We start from the raw sequence: 18,383 nt of genomic DNA on the forward strand, positions 1-18,383 counted from the left end.
ACAGCTTTCATCTGAATGCACCAACAAAATCAATGGTGAAGATACCAAACAAGCAAGAATTGGCAACAATTTAGTTTATTATGAAAGTGTAATACTTAGAACCCAAGAGGCGACACTTTGATACTTTTTGGGTAACAGCCACTAGATTGCGCGGCCGCCATTATGGGGTGAAAATACTAACTGAATCCTTCACATCTTACGCACCCAAAATCGGCGAATTTCACTGCCAAATCAGAAGCGCAATAGAACAGTTTTTTAAATGAAGTCAGCAGTAAATTGTATGATCCTACAGTAAATGTTGTATTGTCTTATATATGTTTTATTTTACCAGTTGTGGAATCCGACCATTCAACCTTCTGAGGTAACGTAGTTAGCCTACTGTATTGAGTATTTCCATTTTATGCAACTTTATACATTTATTAATAGTAAATTAATAATTAATACATTTAAGATCTTTATGTTTGCAGCGAACAATATATTTCAGACCTAGTGGAGTAATAGTAATAATATCTAAGTCTGAATTTAAATATATATATATTGTACGTTTTAATGGATCACGCTACAAACATAAGGATCTTATAATACATGATGCATTGCTGTGTCCGTTATCCCATAATTCACACTTTTGCACACTTTTGCTTTAATGGACATTAGAAAAAATAAAGCTGTTATATTCATATATTTATTGTCCAACATTCCCAATTTTTCTGATGCATGTCCTTAATTTAATTTCATATGTTGCTTTTAATTCATGCTAATACTTGAACTTCAAAGAATTTTAACCCAAACTGACTGGGTTTTTTTTAAAAAATAAATAAATAAATAAAAAAAAAGAAGAAGAATAAAACACAAAGTGTGTAAAATAAACTGTTAAAAGGATTTGATGATCACTAGTGATAGTATTTTATTCTGTGTTGTCATCATTCAGGTTGGATTTCAGCTTTAATGTACATTTTTTTTAACAAAGCATCTGATATTGCCATAGAAATTAGTGGACTGCGACTCGCTTTCACCCCAGAATGGCGGAAACGCAGGGCTGCTGCTGGGCGCCGGTGTGCAATGGAACCTTCTCCTGAGTGTCGCCATATTCATGCCTTGAGTGAGTAAGTAGCTACAATTAGAGTTTGGCAACAGCGCAACCTACTGGTGTAAAGTTGTAAATGAAGGTTAAATTCGATCATAAACATAAATTTACAGCGCTTTCCCATTCAATAATCGCAATGCACTTTGTGATTTGTTAATTTTTAAACAAACTCTTTCATCTATAATTCAAACAATAAATGTCGTTTTGGTGCTCTTGAATGTGGCGTGACAGCAGTTTTGCCAAATTCGCGCGGTTTTCCGCGCGCCTCAATTCAAAAGACACGTGACGTGAACCGCTAATCTCTGCCTCGTTACTGCTAGTAGTAATATCACGGAATAAACATGAATGAACATCAAAAGGTATGTTAAAAGATACACTACAACTTACTGAAATGAATCATGTCTCATAATCGATGTTTCAAACGATGTCGGTTAAACAGCTTGAGAACAATATACGTCACGTAACGTCACTTTTACCTCAGAAAAGACATGCCCATCATCAACTCGATAGTTAGAAAAATAACTCCGTGTTTACTTGTTATTGTTATCTCATTAATCCTTGATCTAGTCACATTCAAATGTTTATATTTCAACAACGAATTGTAGTAAAAAACACATTAAAATATAAAAACGACATGTGCTATATAAATGTTTGTAGGCTATACTTCTTACCTCTCTAACTGACATACTCCCTGTATAGTTTTAGTTAATAGATGTGTTTTTCTTAAGAAAAACTGCCATAATACCAGATATTTAAATCGGAATCAAATAAAATCAAGAACTTGTGAATCAGAATCGAACTGAATTCTGTCAAAACCAAGTGCTTGTTAAAAAAAATGACTCCAATAATCTTTGCTTTATTTAGAACTTAAGAAAATATATTTTTACAGTGTTGGATTGTCATGATTATTGCTAATACAATACCTTCACTAAAATTTTGGGCAATACATTTATTTATTTATTTAGGCAAGTTCAATAGCAACATTTGGTGAAATAAACATTATATTAATGATACAACACATTTACAACAAAAAGTTTAGCTCCAATCATAATTAAATACACCTGAACCAGCTAATCAAGGTCTTCAGGATCTCTAGAAAATAGTGTGTTGGAAGCAGGGCTGGTCTAGGCCTTAAACTCCATGATGACTGTTTTCATTTCCACAGTTTGAGGTTCAAAGGAAACATCAGCTGGAGCGTTCATTCTGCTGAGAAGAGCAGAAGAGAGGTTAGATCTGTACTTTACAGCATCATATCCAAATTAAGCTTTTGAGAGACTCACGGTATCGCCTCAGACTGGATCTCATCCTCTGACGAAAAGAGAAAGAATATAATCAAAATTTCTTTCTATCAAAAACACATGAAGAAATAAGTGGACAGAACTTACGGTTACTGCAATGTTTGCAGGAGTCGTTTCTGCGCTTAGTGCTGCAGAACATAAAAATAGAGCATCCCACGATCACAATCGACAGAAATCCACAGAAAAATAATGCAATGACCTCCATGGGCGTCGCTGATAAATCTGTGCAAGAACATACGAAACCATCATCAACTTTCTTTAAAGTCACCATGAAATCAAAATAGACGATTCTTATTTTCGAATGGAATATTTTAGTGTTTATTCTAAATGATTTATTACTGTGTTAAATTCATGTTCCTCATAATCTTGAATCAGAATATCTTCTCCTCCCTCTTGCAGCATCTCTTCTCTTCTCTGATGATGAGGGCGGGGCAACCTGTCACTCACATGAGATCCACCAATAGCAAACCACAACCATCCAATCAAAATCAAGCCCCGCCCTACATTTGTTCTTGTTTGCAAAGTGTTTTTCTCAGATATACGGCACAATAGAGAAGAAAAGATGAGCACAACTTCAGTTTCTTCTTCGCGAGTGAAACGCTTTTCAAACAAGAACAAATGTAGGGCGGGGCTTGATTTTGATTGGATGGTTGTGGTTTGCTATTGGTGGATCTCATGTGAGTGACAGGTTGCCCCGCCCTCATCATCAGAGAAGAGATGCTGCAAGAGGAAGTTATTCTGATTCAAGATTACCAGGAACATGAATTTAAAGCAATAATGATGTTCACAGATAAATCATTTATAATAAACACTAAAATATTCCATAAACAAAACAAAAATTGGTCGTCTTTCTTGAAATTTACTGGACGTGAATCAAACACTCACCTGTCTTCTGTATAAAGATGTCTTCGCTCTCCACCCAGATTGAGCTGTCGTTGAAACTGTCCCTCGCCCGGCAGCGGTAATAACTGGAGCTGATGTCTGTGAGGACTAAGATCTGACCGTTCTGCATCACCACATGAGCGTCGCCCTCTGGTGGAAGGGAGGAACGGTTCAGAAACCAGGAGAAAGTGGGAAACGTTCCTCTGCTGGGGACGCATTTGAGCCGAGCAGCTGCCACCACTGAGTCGTCATCATAGAGGTATGTTACTATGACACGCACAGCGCCACCTACTGGAACTAACACAAACAGGTTCAGAAATAGTCACTGGTTTTGCCAGGTTAGTGCCATCAAACCTCTGATATTCAGATATTCAGAGTTTTGATTGACACACCTTAGTCCTTCATCAACACATGATCTGTATATTAGGTTTGTTTCTAGATCTGTCTGCAAAATAGTCTGTTTTAGACAGACAGAAATATGATTGAAATGTCAAATAAGTTTGAAATCTGAGATTTCATTTTGATCGGATTACAGTACTGATCATAATGTTTTTGAAAGATCTCTTCTGCTCATCAAGGCTGCATTTATTTGATACAAAATAATTGTGAAATATTATTACAATGTAAAACAGCTGTTTTCTATGTGAATGTATAATAGTGTAATTTATTCCTGTGATCAAAGCTGAATTTATTTGATTAAAAATACAGTAAAAATCACAAAATATTATTACAATGTAAAACAGCTGTTTTCTATGTAAATAAATAGTAAAATGTAATTTATTCCCGTGATCAAATCCGAATTTAATTGATTGAAAACAGCAAAAATCACAAAATATTTTTACAATGTAAATCAGCTGTTTTCTATGTGAATATATAGTAAAGTGTAATTTATTTCTGCGATCAAAGCTGAATTTTCAGCATCATTACTCCAGTCTTCAGTGTCACATGATCCTTCAGAAATCATTTTAATATGCTGATTTCCAGAAAATAAGTTGCACCTGACTATACATTGATTGTGGATTAGTCGCATTGGGTCAAAATGGCATAGTTGAGAGGATAAAAACAGAGATTAATCGCATTATTATTATTATTATTATCATTATATTATATTTAAATAAAACAAAACACACTCTTCTGCTCACCCACGTGTAAACGCACAGGATCAGACGTGAGCTGCTGTGTGTCTGTTTGTGCTTTACATTGAGCCGCTCCCTTATCCAGACCAACAGACACGGGCAGAACGGACCAGGACTCCAGTGAATCCAGACGCTTCACGTCCGCCTCCAGTCCATCCACCAGCAAACTGAACGTCACAGGCGGAGATCCACGTGTCAGACGGCAGCTGACGTTGGCCATCAAGCTGGAGCCATTAAAGAAGACTGTGAACGATAACTTGGGTGTCGAGATGTGATCTGAAAATCATAAAACCGGTTCTGAAATAGGATGCATTTTTAACTGGACATTGAACTAAAACCAATGTAGCACAGGACTTGATTTCTGTCAAATTTGTTACTTTTCACAATGACATGGAGAATTTGGCTGCTGGAAAATCTTGGGTTGACCTCCATCTGGTTGTGAGCCGTGCACGAATACGTCCCAGCATGCCATTCACTCGCCTCGTCCACCGTGAGAGCGTCTTCAGAGAGCCGGTAGAGGTCTGAGTAGGTGTTCACTTCCTGTTTGTCATGATACCATGTGAAGGACAGATGCGTCCCCTTCCTGACGAGACAGCGCAGGGTGAGCTTCTCTCCTTCATAGAGGACTGGTGGATCCGGATCTGAGCTCAAACTGGCACCTACGACTGGAACTGACCGGGACAAAACAACACGACATCATCTGTCTATCAAACACCATCACACACAACCAAATAAAGCTGAATTAAAATATTAGATGACAAACTTTTACTAAACAAAAGTTAGAAATAAAAAATAATGAAATAAAAAATTAATTAAATAAAAATAAATGAAACTAAAATAGTAATAGTAATATTAAAAAAAAACTTAATAAAAATATAACAGCAAACTTAACTGAGAATAAATAAATACATACTTAAATGAAATTGGAATAGAAATAAACCTAAATAGTAATATTTAAAAAATAATGACATTAGATGAAAAACTTAAACTAAACAAAAATTAGAAATGTTGCCTTAAAATAAATTAAATAAAAATAATGAAACAAAAAACAACTGAAATAAAATAAATTAAACCTAAATAGTAATGTTTAAAAAAAACTAAAGCACAAAGAACAAAAATGACAAAAAATTAAACTAAATTTAAAATGAAACTGGAAATAAAATAAAATTTAAATATTATTTAAAAAAACAATTAAACAACAAAACACAAATAATGACATAAAAAATAGCTAAAGATGAAAACTGAAAATAAAAATACTGAAATTAAAAATTAAAATGAAAACTATATAGACAAACACATAACAAAAACAAAACAAAATTACTAAAACTTTAATAAAAATTCAATTGAAAACTGAAAATACAAAATAAAAGCTACCTCTAAACATTAATAAAGACTATAACACAATGTAAATAAAACTATAATAACAATAGTAAACTTGTAGACTTGTAAAACAAAACATTGGTGGCTTCAGCAGTCGAAGGTCGTCAGCTTTAATGACATTAATTCAGCACATGATCTGGTTTTACTCACTCACGACGTGGAACTGGATGGCGTTGCTGGTTTGCCCTTCAGCCGTGACCCTGCAGTAGTACGTGCCCTCTGACCCCTCGGTGACCTGCAGGGTGAAGCTGACCTTGATGTTGTTTTCCGCTCCAATAAGATCGCCTGTGTCCTTTCGGAGCTCAAAGGTCAGAGGTGAAGACCAGCCTGGAACCTCGCAGTGAAACTGGACTCGAGATCTCAGATAGGCCTTGCTGGGTCCAGACAGAACCGGTTTCAGACGCGAGCCGCCTGCGCACACCACAAACACTGAGAGAAATTCATCTGGTGTTCATTACGTGAATCTATTTGATTTCACTGAAATAATCAGTAACACTTTATAATACGGTCACATTAATTAATGCGTTAAATACAGTATTTTTCATTGTTAGTTCATGTTACTCATAGTTATTTAATGTTAATACATTTTAAAGTGTAATCAATTAATTGAATATTTAATAAATAGAAGTACCGATTTCTGTCACAAGTCCCAACAAAACTGAAACACAAAAGAAGAATCCAGTAAATGTGCAGTAAGAGACATGAGTAAATTTCATTGATGCGTTTCTGTCATAAAAATATCCGTAACTCACCAAAGATTGACATGAGGAGGAAATGGAGGCTTCGGCGCATCATTCACTCGTCTACCGACATCATGACTGTGTGTGTGTGTGTGTGTGTGTGTGTGTGTGTGTGTGTGTGTGTGTGTGTGTGTGTGTGTGATATCAGCGGGCCGCAGGTCATTCTCATCATGTGTTCATCAGAGATAATGAGCTTCATCACTGAAGAGGAACGATGGAGTTGAGACGCACAGTATCGTTATCCAAAACTAAAACCATTCAAAAAATTCAATTACTCGTAATAAAATAAACATTAACTGAAATAGAATATAAAAAAACTAAGCTAGATTTAACCCTTGTGCGGTCTTCTTTTGGGAAGTCACACTCAGGGTCTCCAGAGACACCAAGCAACAAAATCTAATTTTGTAACAAAATAATTGTTTTAACAAATGTAATTTTACTCTGTTTATTAATGTTTTTATTCCACATTTGTGCACTTTTTGGAGGATTTATCATATTTTTTAAATTTATATAAATAAATAAATACATATTTTGTTGAATAGGTTTTTATAAAAAAACAGCTTTTTATGTAAAATTCACTTTATAAAAGACCCACATTTCTAAATTTTATTTTTCATGGGGATAACATGGATAATTTGACATGGTTTAGTGTGAGATTTTTGCCCATCTTTTGGAAAATGCAGTTTTAAAAGTAAAAAATGATCACTTTATCCAGCAGATGGCAGCAGAGCTCCACTATTTGCTGTTTGACTGACTGAAAGACATCTTTTCACAAGTATTTTCAGCTGGATTCATATCTAAATATTATGAAATCACAATTATGACAATAAAAGATACTTTTTGTCAAAGTTTAGCATTTTTTTGTAATGAAAAAAATCAGTTTTTCAATTATTGAAAAACTTTTTTTTTTTCAGTACAAAAAATGCTACATTTTGACAAAAAGTCATTTTTATTATAATTGTGATTTCATAATATTTAGATATGGATCCAGCTGAAAATACTTGTGAAAAGGTCTTTCAGTCAGTCAAACAGCAAATAGTGGAGCTCTGCTGCCATCTGCTGGATAAAGTGATCATTTTTTACTTTTAAAACTGCATTTTCCAAAAGATGGGCAAAAATCCCCATGAATGTTATCCCCATGAATGAAAGTTAGAAATGTGGGTCTTTTATGAAGTGAATTTTACATAAAAAGCTGTTTTTGTATAAAAACCTACTCAACAAAATATGTATTTATTTATTTATATCAATTTAAAAGATATGATAAATCCTCCAAAAACTGCACAAATATGAAGTAAAAACATTAATAAATAGAGTAAAATTAAATTTTGTTGCCTGGGGTCTCTGGAGAGACCCTGAGTGTGACTTTTTTTCTACACTACCATAAAAACAAGCTATCACTCCAATTTTTTTTAATTTGTAGATCTAGAAAGTGTTAACAACTGTACAAAAATTTCATGTCATTTGGACAGAAAGAACATTTTTTTTATTTCAACAAACATCGTTTGGGGTCTAAAAAGACCCTATAAGGGTTAAGTTAAAGTACTAAAATAACTAAAAAACTAAATACTAAAACCTAAAAACTATATGGACGTATATAAAAACACACAACAATATTACTAAAACTTTTAACTAAAATGAAAACAAAACATAAAAAAAATCAAAATATCAACAAAAACTATTATAGTATTTACTTTATTGAGAGAATACATTAACAAATGTACAAACTTAAATGCACAAAATTATAATGTGTGAATAATACTGACAAGAAGCTTCAAAAAAATACCACAAACATACTTTACACTTCTGACATGTTTAACACAGCAAGAATAATGAATATAACGATAACGACACCGATATTGTCGGAATCACTTTCAGAACAAGCTGATGAACGATAAAAACACCGACAGCCAATCAGAATCCATCCTGCTTTAAGAGCTCCAGCATTTAAAACTGCAGCGCTTATAATAAACAGAACAATATCATCCGCTAATATAGTCATCGTTACTGGTGTGAACGGACCAAATTAAACTATAAAAGGCATGACATTTAGGGTGAACTTTGACCTAATATAATAAACTTAGAGTTCATGAGCACATAGAATAAAGCTCTAAATTAAATTAAATCATTGCAAATCTTCCTTCCTCAACTTGAGCTCATTTGGTTTAGAATTTTATTTTCCCCTCTTGAGCCAAAAGCAGGTGTAATTTACTTTCTCATGACAGTGAGCAGTTTCAGATCAAGTCGTTGCCTCAGTTTGTTTTACCTGAAGACAATGTTTTTAAGTCACCGTTTGTGTTTGTTTTATCATACGGATGTCATGTTAGCGTCTGAGCTGTCGTCTCGTGATCGTCGAGTGCTGCTTCACCAGGAAGCGTTTATCAGAGCTGCACTGGAGACAGAATGCAGAAGAGATTCAGGAGCAGATAATTACCATTCTACAGAAGTGTTTTAGAAATACTTTTGGGCATAACATTAACATTTTGATATATAGTTCAGAAGTAGAAATGGAAAACTTGCATTACTTGTAAAGGATTAGTTCACTTCTGAATTAAAATGCCCTGATAATTTACTCTCCTCCATGTCATCCAAGATGTTCATGTCTCTCTTTCTTCATCTTGGATGACATGAGAGTAAATTATCAGGAAAATTTTCATTCTGAAATGAAATAAGATTATTTTAAGAATAATTTTTAGTATATTAAAGGGTTAGTTCACCCAGAAATGTAATTTCTGTCATTAATTACTTACCCTATTAATATTGAACCACTGTACTCACATGAACTGATTTAAATATGTTTTTAGTACATTAAAGGATCTTGAGAGAGGAAATGTCATTGCTGGCTATGCAGGCCTCATTGAGCCATCGGATTTCATCAAAAATATCTTAATTTGCGTTCTGAAGATGAACAAAGGTCTTACGGGTGTGTGGAACGCCATGAGGGAGAGTAATTAATGACATTATTTTAATTTTTTGGGTGAACTAACCCAAAAATTAGTGCACAAAAATACTAAGCACTTTAAGTACATTTTGGAAGTGTACTTTTTTTTTCATAGTGTTTGCGTTTTTCTTTATTTGTATCTGCTAATCAAATAAAAGCTAATGAAACTAAGACTTCTCAGTTCACGTAAAACACTCACCATCACCAACATGTCCTTCAGTCTCTCAATGGCTTTACGATTCGCTCGTCCACGGGACACGTACGACGTCAGAACGACACTGTGAAAAAGGTCAACGGGTCACAAACAAATTGACGTACATCCTATTTTTATGTGAATTTTCCATCACAGCTGCTTAGGATCCGGCATTAGAAACAAAAAACACACACTTACACCTCAGCCAGTATCAGAGCGAACGCGAAGGCCTCCGACGTGATGTAGCTGATGGTGTTCTGGACCTGCTCGGGCAGCGCCTCCTTACACACATTGGTCACATTAGACACGTTTCTGTCTTTAAACGGGCCGCAGCCACCCTGATCGAACCTTTAGATGAGAACATGCCAGGATACGGTTTATGGACATGAGGAAAACCTCACTAATATAAAACTCACATATTATGAGTGAATACATTTATTAGGTGAATAGGTTTCTGTTATATGTTTTATTACGTCTTATTTAGCTAATAGATTTCACCATACTTGATTACTTGCATTAAGAATTAAGAAAAAGCTGTTTTGTACAAGTTTTCTGAGATGTTATGGTTAAACATGCAAATGAGGCATAATTTAAGTAAATTTGCATACATTTCCAGCACAAAAATCTTAACATTGGATAAAGCCAGATTCATAATTGTTCTTTGATTTTGTTGACATATTATAGGTTTTTCAGAAATATTGGATTTCTGTTTTTATCACTCCTTAAATCAGAAAATACTGTCAACAGACAAAAAATTATATTTATTTTTACCATGTTTTTAGGAGTAAAAGTTTCTGTAAATCAGGCCAATGATATATGAACAAACCTTCAGAATATAGATATGAATAAAACTGTAAAGATTTCCGACTTAAACTCGCTGCCTTTAAAGATATGGATTTTGATTGAAATATGCAAATAGATAAAGTGCAATAAAAACACTTTTGGATGTTTTCTTTCCATGTGTTATGGAAGCAAAATAGACCAAAAGTGAGCAGTGTATGAAAAAACACTGTATTATATCATCAATATACAGTACAGTATATGTCAACATTGACTGGTACCTGTTGATATTGACAACTAATGTGACCACAGACATGGAGAGACCCAACAACAGCATGAAATGGAACAGAACAGATGAACTGGCGGTCCGGAACATTCTCTGAGCCGGAGCACAACAGCGGACCACTGTGAACTGACGGACAGAGAGATGATATTATATCAGCTGTTTCTAAATATGATCTTAAAACATTCTTTTGGATTGCTTTTGACTTTTCTCTTTTGCAGGGTTATTGTAGTTAACTAAAACCATAACAAATATTTTTGTTGCTTGAAAGAAATACACGTTTACTGGAATAAAATTAAAATATATACAAATGCGAATGCAAATATCAAACCTTCTTGATGTAGAAGAGGAACAGCAGCCTGAGAGCGCTGATGGCCGGCAGTAGAGGGCAGTAAAACATGCCAACCCATGTGACCGTCTGACTGTTGACCAGGTCCAGCACATTGAAGGAAATCTCAAACTGCTTCTTGGCTAGTAATGATGAGGATGGAAACTTCTCCACTAATAAGCTATGATGAAAAGAAACATACAGTCATTAACTAAAGTTGAATTTCTCAAACCGCGGTGTGTGAGTTGATGAGCTGGTAAATAATTAAATCATAAAAATGGAAAATTAAAATAAATAAACAGGATTTACATGAACTTCTGTGTACTAAGACCCTAAAGGGTTCCCAGAGAAACTTTGCATTCCCCATTAAAACGTTTGCGTTCCACCGAGAAACTTTGCGTTCGCTCATAAAAGGTTTGCGTTCCACCGAGAAACTTTGCGTTCGCTCATAAAACGTTTGAGTTCCACCGAGAATCTTTGCGTTCGCTCATAAAACGTTTGTTTTCCACCGAGAAACTTTGCGTTCGCTCATAAAACGTTTGCTTTCCACCGAGAATCTTTGCGTTTGCTCATAAAACGTTTGCGTTCCACAGAGAAACGTTGCGTTCCACCGAGAAACTTTGCGTTCGCTCATAAAACGTTTGCGTTCCACGGAGAAACTTTGCGTTCGCTCATAAAAGGTTTGCGTTCCACAGAGAATCTTTGTGTTCGCTCATAAAACGTTTGCGTTCCACAGAGAAACGTTGCGTTCCACCGAGAAACTTTGCGTTCGCTCATAAAAGGTTTGTGTTCCACAGAGAATCTTTGTGTTCGCTCATAAAACGTTTACATTCCACCGAGAATCTTTGCGTTCGCTCATAAAACGTTTGCATTCCACCGAGAAACTTTGCGTTCGCTCATAAAACGTTTACGTTCCACCGAGAAACTTTGCGTTCGCTCATAAAACATTTGCTTTCCACCGAGAAAGTTTGCGTTCGCTCATAAAATGTTTGCGTTCCACCGAGAAACTTTGCGTTCACTCATAAAACGTTTGCGTTCCACCGAGAAACTTTGCGTTCGCTCATAAAACGTTTGAGTTCCACTGAGAATCTTTGCGTTCGCTCATAAAACGTTTGCTTTCCACCGAGAAACTTTGCGTTCGCTCATAAAACGTTTGCTTTCCACCGAGAATCTTTGCGTTTGCTCATAAAACGTTTGCGTTCCACAGAGAAACGTTGCGTTTGCTCATAAAACGTTTGCGTTCGCTCATAAAACGTTTACGTTCCACCGAGAAACTTTGCGTTCGCTCATAAAACGTTTGCGTTCCACCGAGAAACTTTGCGTTTGCTCATAAAACGTTTGCGTTCCACCGAGAAACTTTGCGTTTGCTCATAAAACGTTTGCGTTCGCTCATAAAACGTTTACGTTCCACCGAGAAACTTTGCGTTCGCTCATAAAACGTTTGCGCTCCACCGAGAAACTTTGCGTTCGCTCATAAAAGGTTTGCGTTCCACCGAGAAACTTTGCGTTCGCTCATAAAACGTTTGAGTTCCACCGAGAATCTTTGCGTTCGCTCATAAAACGTTTGTTTTCCACCGAGAAACTTTGCGTTCGCTCATAAAACGTTTGCTTTCCACCGAGAATCTTTGCGTTTGCTCATAAAACATTTGCGTTCCACAGAGAAACGTTGCGTTCCACCGAGAAACTTTGCGTTCGCTCATAAAACGTTTGCGTTCCACCGAGAAACTTTGCGTTCGCTCATAAAAGGTTTGCGTTCCACAGAGAATCTTTGTGTTCGCTCATAAAAGGTTTGCGTTCCACAGAGAATCTTTGTGTTCGCTCATAAAACGTTTGCGTTCCACCGAGAAACTTTGCGTTCGCTCATAAAAGGTTTGTGTTCCACAGAGAATCTTTGTGTTCGCTCATAAAACGTTTACGTTCCACCGAGAATCTTTGCGTTCGCTCATAAAACGTTTGCATTCCACCGAGAAACTTTGCGTTCGCTCATAAAACGTTTACGTTCCACCGAGAAACTTTGCGTTCGCTCATAAAACATTTGCTTTCCACCGAGAAAGTTTGCGTTCGCTCATAAAATGTTTGCGTTCCACCGAGAAACTTTGCGTTCACTCATAAAACGTTTGCGTTCCACCGAGAAACTTTGCGTTCGCTCATAAAACGTTTGAGTTCCACTGAGAATCTTTGCGTTCGCTCATAAAACGTTTGCTTTCCACCGAGAAACTTTGCGTTCGCTCATAAAACGTTTGCTTTCCACCGAGAATCTTTGCGTTTGCTCATAAAACGTTTGCGTTCCACAGAGAAACGTTGCGTTCCACCGAGAAACTTTGCGTTCGCTCATAAAACGTTTGCGTTCCACCGAGAAACTTTGCATTTGCTCATAAAACGTTTGCGTTCGCTCATAAAACGTTTACGTTCCACCGAGAAACTTTGCGTTCGCTCATAAAACGTTTGCGCTCCACCGAGAAACTTTGCGTTCGCTCATAAAACGTTTACGTTCCACCGAGAATCTTTGCGTTCGCTCATAAAACGGTTGCGTTCCACCAAGAAACTTTGCGTTCGCTCATAAAACGTTTACGTTCCACCGAGAAACTTTGCGTTCGCTCATAAAACATTTGCGTTCCACCGAGAAACTTTGCATTCGCTCATAAAACGTTTGCGTTCCACCGAGAATCTTTGCATTCGCTCATAAAACAGTTGCGTTCCACCAAGAAACTTTGCGTTCGCTCATAAAACGTTTGCATTCCACCGAGAATCTTTGCGTTCGCTCATAAAACGTTTGCTTTCCACCGAGAAACTTTGCGTTCGCTCATAAAACGTTTGCGTTCCACCGAGAAACTTTGCGTTTGCTCATAAAACGTTTACGTTCCACCGAGAATCTTTGCGTTCGCTCATAAAACGTTTGCATTCCACCGAGAAACTTTGCGTTCGCTCATAAAACGTTTACGTTCCACCGAGAATCTTTGCGTTCGCTCATAAAACAGTTGCGTTCCACCAAGAAACTTTGCGTTCGCTCATAAAACGTTTGCATTCCACCGAGAATCTTTGCGTTCGCTCATAAAACGTTTGCTTTCCACCGAGAAACTTTGCGTTCGCTCATAAAACGTTTGCGTTCCACCGAGAAACTTTGCGTTTGCTCATAAAACGTTTGCGTTCGCTCATAAAACGTTTACGTTCCACCGAGAAACTTTGCGTTCGCTCATAAAACGTTTGCGCTCCACCGAGAAACTTTGTGTTCGCTCATAAAACGTTTACGTTCCACTGAGAAACTTTGCGTTCGCTCATAAAACGGTTGCGTTCCACCAAGAAACTTTGCGTTCGCTCATAAAACATTAGCGTTCCACCGAGAAACTTTGCGTTCGCTCATAAAACGTTTGCGTTCCACCGAGAAACTTTGCGTTCGCTCATAAAACGGTTGAGTTCCACCGAGAATCTTTGCGTTCGCTCATAAAACGTTTGCTTTCCACCGAGAAACTTTGCGTTCGCTCATAAAACGTTTGCTTTCCACCGAGAATCTTTGCATTCGCTCATAAAACGGTTGCGTTCCACCAAGAAACTTTGCGTTCGCTCATAAAACGTTTGCTTTCCACCGAGAAACTTTGCGTTCGCTCATAAAACGTTTGCGTTCCACCGAGAAACTTTGCGTTTGCTCATAAAACGTTTGTGTTCGCTCATAAAACGTTTACGTTCCACCGAGAAACTTTGCGTTCGCTCATAAAACGTTTGCGCTCCACCGAGAAACTTTGCGTTCGCTCATAAAACGTTTACGTTCCACCGAGAATCTTTGCGTTCGCTCATAAAACGGTTGCGTTCCACCAAGAAACTTTGCGTTCGCTCATAAAACGTTTACGTTCCACCGAGAAACTTTGCGTTCGCTCATAAAACATTTGCGTTCCACCGAGAAACTTTGCGTTCGCTCATAAAACGTTTGCGTTCCACCGAGAATCTTTGCGTTCGCTCATAAAACGGTTGAGTTCCACCGAGAATCTTTGCGTTGGCTCATAAAACGGTTGCGTTCCACCGAGAAACTTTGCGTTCGCTCATAAAACGGTTGCGTTTCACAGAGAAACTTTGCGTTCGCTCATAAAATGTTTGCGTTCCAACGAGAAACTTTGCGTTCGCTCATAAAACGTTTGCGTTTCACAGAGAAACTTTGCGTTCGCTCATAAAACGTTTACGTTCCACCGAGAATCTTTGCGTTCGCTCATAAAACGTTTGCGTTTCACCGAGAATCTTTGCGTTCGCTCATAAAACGTTTGCGTTTCACCGAGAATCGTTGCGTTCGCTCATAAAACGTTTTGCGTTTCACCAAGAATCTTTGCGTTCGCTCATAAAACGTTTACGTTCCACCGAGAATCTTTGCGTTCGCTCATAAAACGTTTGCGCTCCATCGAGAAACTTTGCGTTCGCTCATAAAAGGTTTGCGTTCCACCGAGAAACTTTGCGTTCGCTCATAAAACGTTTGCGTTCCAACGAGAAACTTTGCGTTCGCTCATAAAACGTTTGCGTTTCACCGAGAAACTTTGCGTTCGCTCATAAAACGTTTGAGTTCCACCGAGAATCTTTGCGTTCGCTCATAAAACATTTGCGTTACGAGAAACTTTGCGTTCGTTCATAAAACGTTTATGTTCCACCGAGAAACTTTGCGTTCGCTCATAAAACGTTTGCGTTCCACCGAGAAACTTTGCGTTCGCTCATAAAAGGTTTGCGTTCCACAGAGAATCTTTGTGTTCGCTCATAAAACGTTTGCGTTCCACAGAGAAACGTTGCGTTCCACCGAGAAACTTTGCGTTCGCTCATAAAAGGTTTGTGTTCCACAGAGAATCTTTGTGTTCGCTCATAAAACGTTTACGTTCCACCGAGAATCTTTGCGTTCGCTCATAAAACGTTTGCATTCCACCGAGAAACTTTGCGTTCGCTCATAAAACGTTTACGTTCCACCGAGAAACTTTGCGTTCGCTCATAAAACATTTGCTTTCCACCGAGAAAGTTTGCGTTCGCTCATAAAATGTTTGCGTTCCACCGAGAAACTTTGCGTTCACTCATAAAACGTTTGCGTTCCACCGAGAAACTTTGCGTTCGCTCATAAAACGTTTGAGTTCCACTGAGAATCTTTGCGTTCGCTCATAAAACGTTTGCTTTCCACCGAGAAACTTTGCGTTCGCTCATAAAACGTTTGCTTTCCACCGAGAATCTTTGCGTTTGCTCATAAAACGTTTGCGTTCCACAGAGAAACGTTGCGTTCCACCGAGAAACTTTGCGTTCGCTCATAAAACGTTTGCGTTCCACCGAGAAACTTTGCATTTGCTCATAAAACGTTTGCGTTCGCTCATAAAACGTTTACGTTCCACCGAGAAACTTTGCGTTCGCTCATAAAACGTTTGCGCTCCACCGAGAAACTTTGCGTTCGCTCATAAAACGTTTACGTTCCACCGAGAATCTTTGCGTTCGCTCATAAAACGGTTGCGTTCCACCAAGAAACTTTGCGTTCGCTCATAAAACGTTTACGTTCCACCGAGAAACTTTGCGTTCGCTCATAAAACATTTGCGTTCCACCGAGAAACTTTGCGTTCGCTCATAAAACGTTTGCGTTCCACCGAGAATCTTTGCATTCGCTCATAAAACAGTTGCGTTCCACCAAGAAACTTTGCGTTCGCTCATAAAACGTTTGCATTCCACCGAGAATCTTTGCGTTCGCTCATAAAACGTTTGCTTTCCACCGAGAAACTTTGCGTTCGCTCATAAAACGTTTGCGTTCCACCGAGAAACTTTGCGTTTGCTCATAAAACGTTTACGTTCCACCGAGAATCTTTGCGTTCGCTCATAAAACGTTTACGTTCCACCGAGAATCTTTGCGTTCGCTCATAAAACAGTTGCGTTCCACCAAGAAACTTTGCGTTCGCTCATAAAACGTTTGCATTCCACCGAGAATCTTTGCGTTCGCTCATAAAACGTTTGCTTTCCACCGAGAAACTTTGCGTTCGCTCATAAAACGTTTGCGTTCCACCGAGAAACTTTGCGTTTGCTCATAAAACGTTTGCGTTCGCTCATAAAACGTTTACGTTCCACCGAGAAACTTTGCGTTCGCTCATAAAACGTTTGCGCTCCACCGAGAAACTTTGTGTTCGCTCATAAAACGTTTACGTTCCACTGAGAAACTTTGCGTTCGCTCATAAAACGGTTGCGTTCCACCAAGAAACTTTGCGTTCGCTCATAAAACATTAGCGTTCCACCGAGAAACTTTGCGTTCGCTCATAAAACGTTTGCGTTCCACCGAGAAACTTTGCGTTCGCTCATAAAACGGTTGAGTTCCACCGAGAATCTTTGCGTTCGCTCATAAAACGTTTGCTTTCCACCGAGAAACTTTGCGTTCGCTCATAAAACGTTTGCTTTCCACCGAGAATCTTTGCGTTCGCTCATAAAACGGTTGCGTTCCACCAAGAAACTTTGCGTTCGCTCATAAAACGTTTGCTTTCCACCGAGAAACTTTGCGTTCGCTCATAAAACGTTTGCGTTCCACCGAGAAACTTTGCGTTTGCTCATAAAACGTTTGTGTTCGCTCATAAAACGTTTACGTTCCACCGAGAAACTTTGCGTTCGCTCATAAAACGTTTGCGCTCCACCGAGAAACTTTGCGTTCGCTCATAAAACGTTTACGTTCCACCGAGAATCTTTGCGTTCGCTCATAAAACGGTTGCGTTCCACCAAGAAACTTTGCGTTCGCTCATAAAACGTTTACGTTCCACCGAGAAACTTTGCGTTCGCTCATAAAACATTTGCGTTCCACCGAGAAACTTTGCGTTCGCTCATAAAACGTTTGCGTTCCACCGAGAATCTTTGCGTTCGCTCATAAAACGGTTGAGTTCCACCGAGAATCTTTGCGTTGGCTCATAAAACGGTTGCGTTCCACCGAGAAACTTTGCGTTCGCTCATAAAACGGTTGCGTTTCACAGAGAAACTTTGCGTTCGCTCATAAAATGTTTGCGTTCCAACGAGAAACTTTGCGTTCGCTCATAAAACGTTTGCGTTTCACAGAGAAACTTTGCGTTCGCTCATAAAACGTTTACGTTCCACCGAGAATCTTTGCGTTCGCTCATAAAACGTTTGCGTTTCACCGAGAATCTTTGCGTTCGCTCATAAAACGTTTGCGTTTCACCGAGAATCGTTGCGTTCGCTCATAAAACGTTTTGCGTTTCACCAAGAATCTTTGCGTTCGCTCATAAAACGTTTACGTTCCACCGAGAATCTTTGCGTTCGCTCATAAAACGGTTGCGTTCCACCAAGAAACTTTGCGTTCGCTCATAAAACATTTGCGTTCCACCGAGAAACTTTGCGTTCGCTCATAAA

General features: G+C 38.1%; 2 protein-coding genes across 7 annotated transcripts in view; both read right to left on the reverse strand.

Moving 5' to 3' along the window:
* Positions 1-1,746: 1,746 nt before the first annotated feature.
* Positions 1,747-6,888, reverse strand: LOC137021342 (Fc receptor-like protein 5). 6 transcript variants are annotated; one of them, XM_067387642.1, is made up of 9 exons: positions 6,533-6,888; positions 6,412-6,438; positions 5,931-6,209; positions 4,778-5,071; positions 4,395-4,676; positions 3,268-3,561; positions 2,470-2,510; positions 2,365-2,392; positions 1,747-2,290 (listed from the first exon to the last, which is right to left on the reverse strand). In XM_067387642.1, the coding sequence occupies exons 1-9, from the start codon at positions 6,573-6,575 to the stop codon at positions 2,283-2,285; spliced, it is 1,296 nt and encodes a 431-aa protein (XP_067243743.1). In that variant the 5' UTR covers positions 6,576-6,888; the 3' UTR covers positions 1,747-2,282. The 6 variants fall into 6 exon arrangements, with proteins under 6 accessions (XP_067243743.1, XP_067243744.1, XP_067243742.1 ...); XM_067387643.1 differs by having other exon boundaries at positions 1,748-2,287; XM_067387641.1 differs by having other exon boundaries at positions 1,748-2,290; positions 2,470-2,604; positions 5,931-6,191; positions 6,533-6,887.
* A 1,303-nt stretch (positions 6,889-8,191) lies between these two features.
* The window catches only part of tmc8 (transmembrane channel-like 8), a 30,187-nt gene continuing 19,995 nt past the window's right edge, over positions 8,192-18,383 (reverse strand). The window contains exons 12-16 of the mRNA XM_067387662.1: positions 11,046-11,223; positions 10,713-10,843; positions 9,850-9,999; positions 9,658-9,736; positions 8,192-8,909 (exon numbers count right to left, since the gene is read on the reverse strand). Coding sequence (XP_067243763.1) covers positions 8,841-8,909; positions 9,658-9,736; positions 9,850-9,999; positions 10,713-10,843; positions 11,046-11,223 — 607 coding nt within the window. The 3' untranslated portion in view covers positions 8,192-8,840. The remainder of the gene's footprint in view (positions 8,910-9,657; positions 9,737-9,849; positions 10,000-10,712; positions 10,844-11,045; positions 11,224-18,383) is intronic.

This window comes from Chanodichthys erythropterus, chromosome 6 (genome assembly GCF_024489055.1).
Source record: "Chanodichthys erythropterus isolate Z2021 chromosome 6, ASM2448905v1, whole genome shotgun sequence".
Lineage (NCBI taxonomy): Eukaryota > Metazoa > Chordata > Actinopteri > Cypriniformes > Xenocyprididae > Chanodichthys > Chanodichthys erythropterus.

What these genes read in the sequence shown, in the direction of transcription:
- LOC137021342 (XM_067387638.1), bottom strand. Translation starts at nt 6,575, where the DNA reads ATGATGCGCCGAAGCCTCCATTTCCTCCTCATGTCAATCTTTG. An exon ending in TCTCCATGTCATTGTGAAAA is followed by an intron (nt 4,677 to 4,777) that starts GTAACAAATTTG and finishes TATGATTTTCAG; the next exon opens with ATCACATCTCGACACCCAAG. An exon ending in ACACGTGGGTGAGCAGAAGA is followed by an intron (nt 3,562 to 4,394) that starts GTGTGTTTTGTT and finishes TGTTTGTGTTAG; the next exon opens with TTCCAGTAGGTGGCGCTGTG.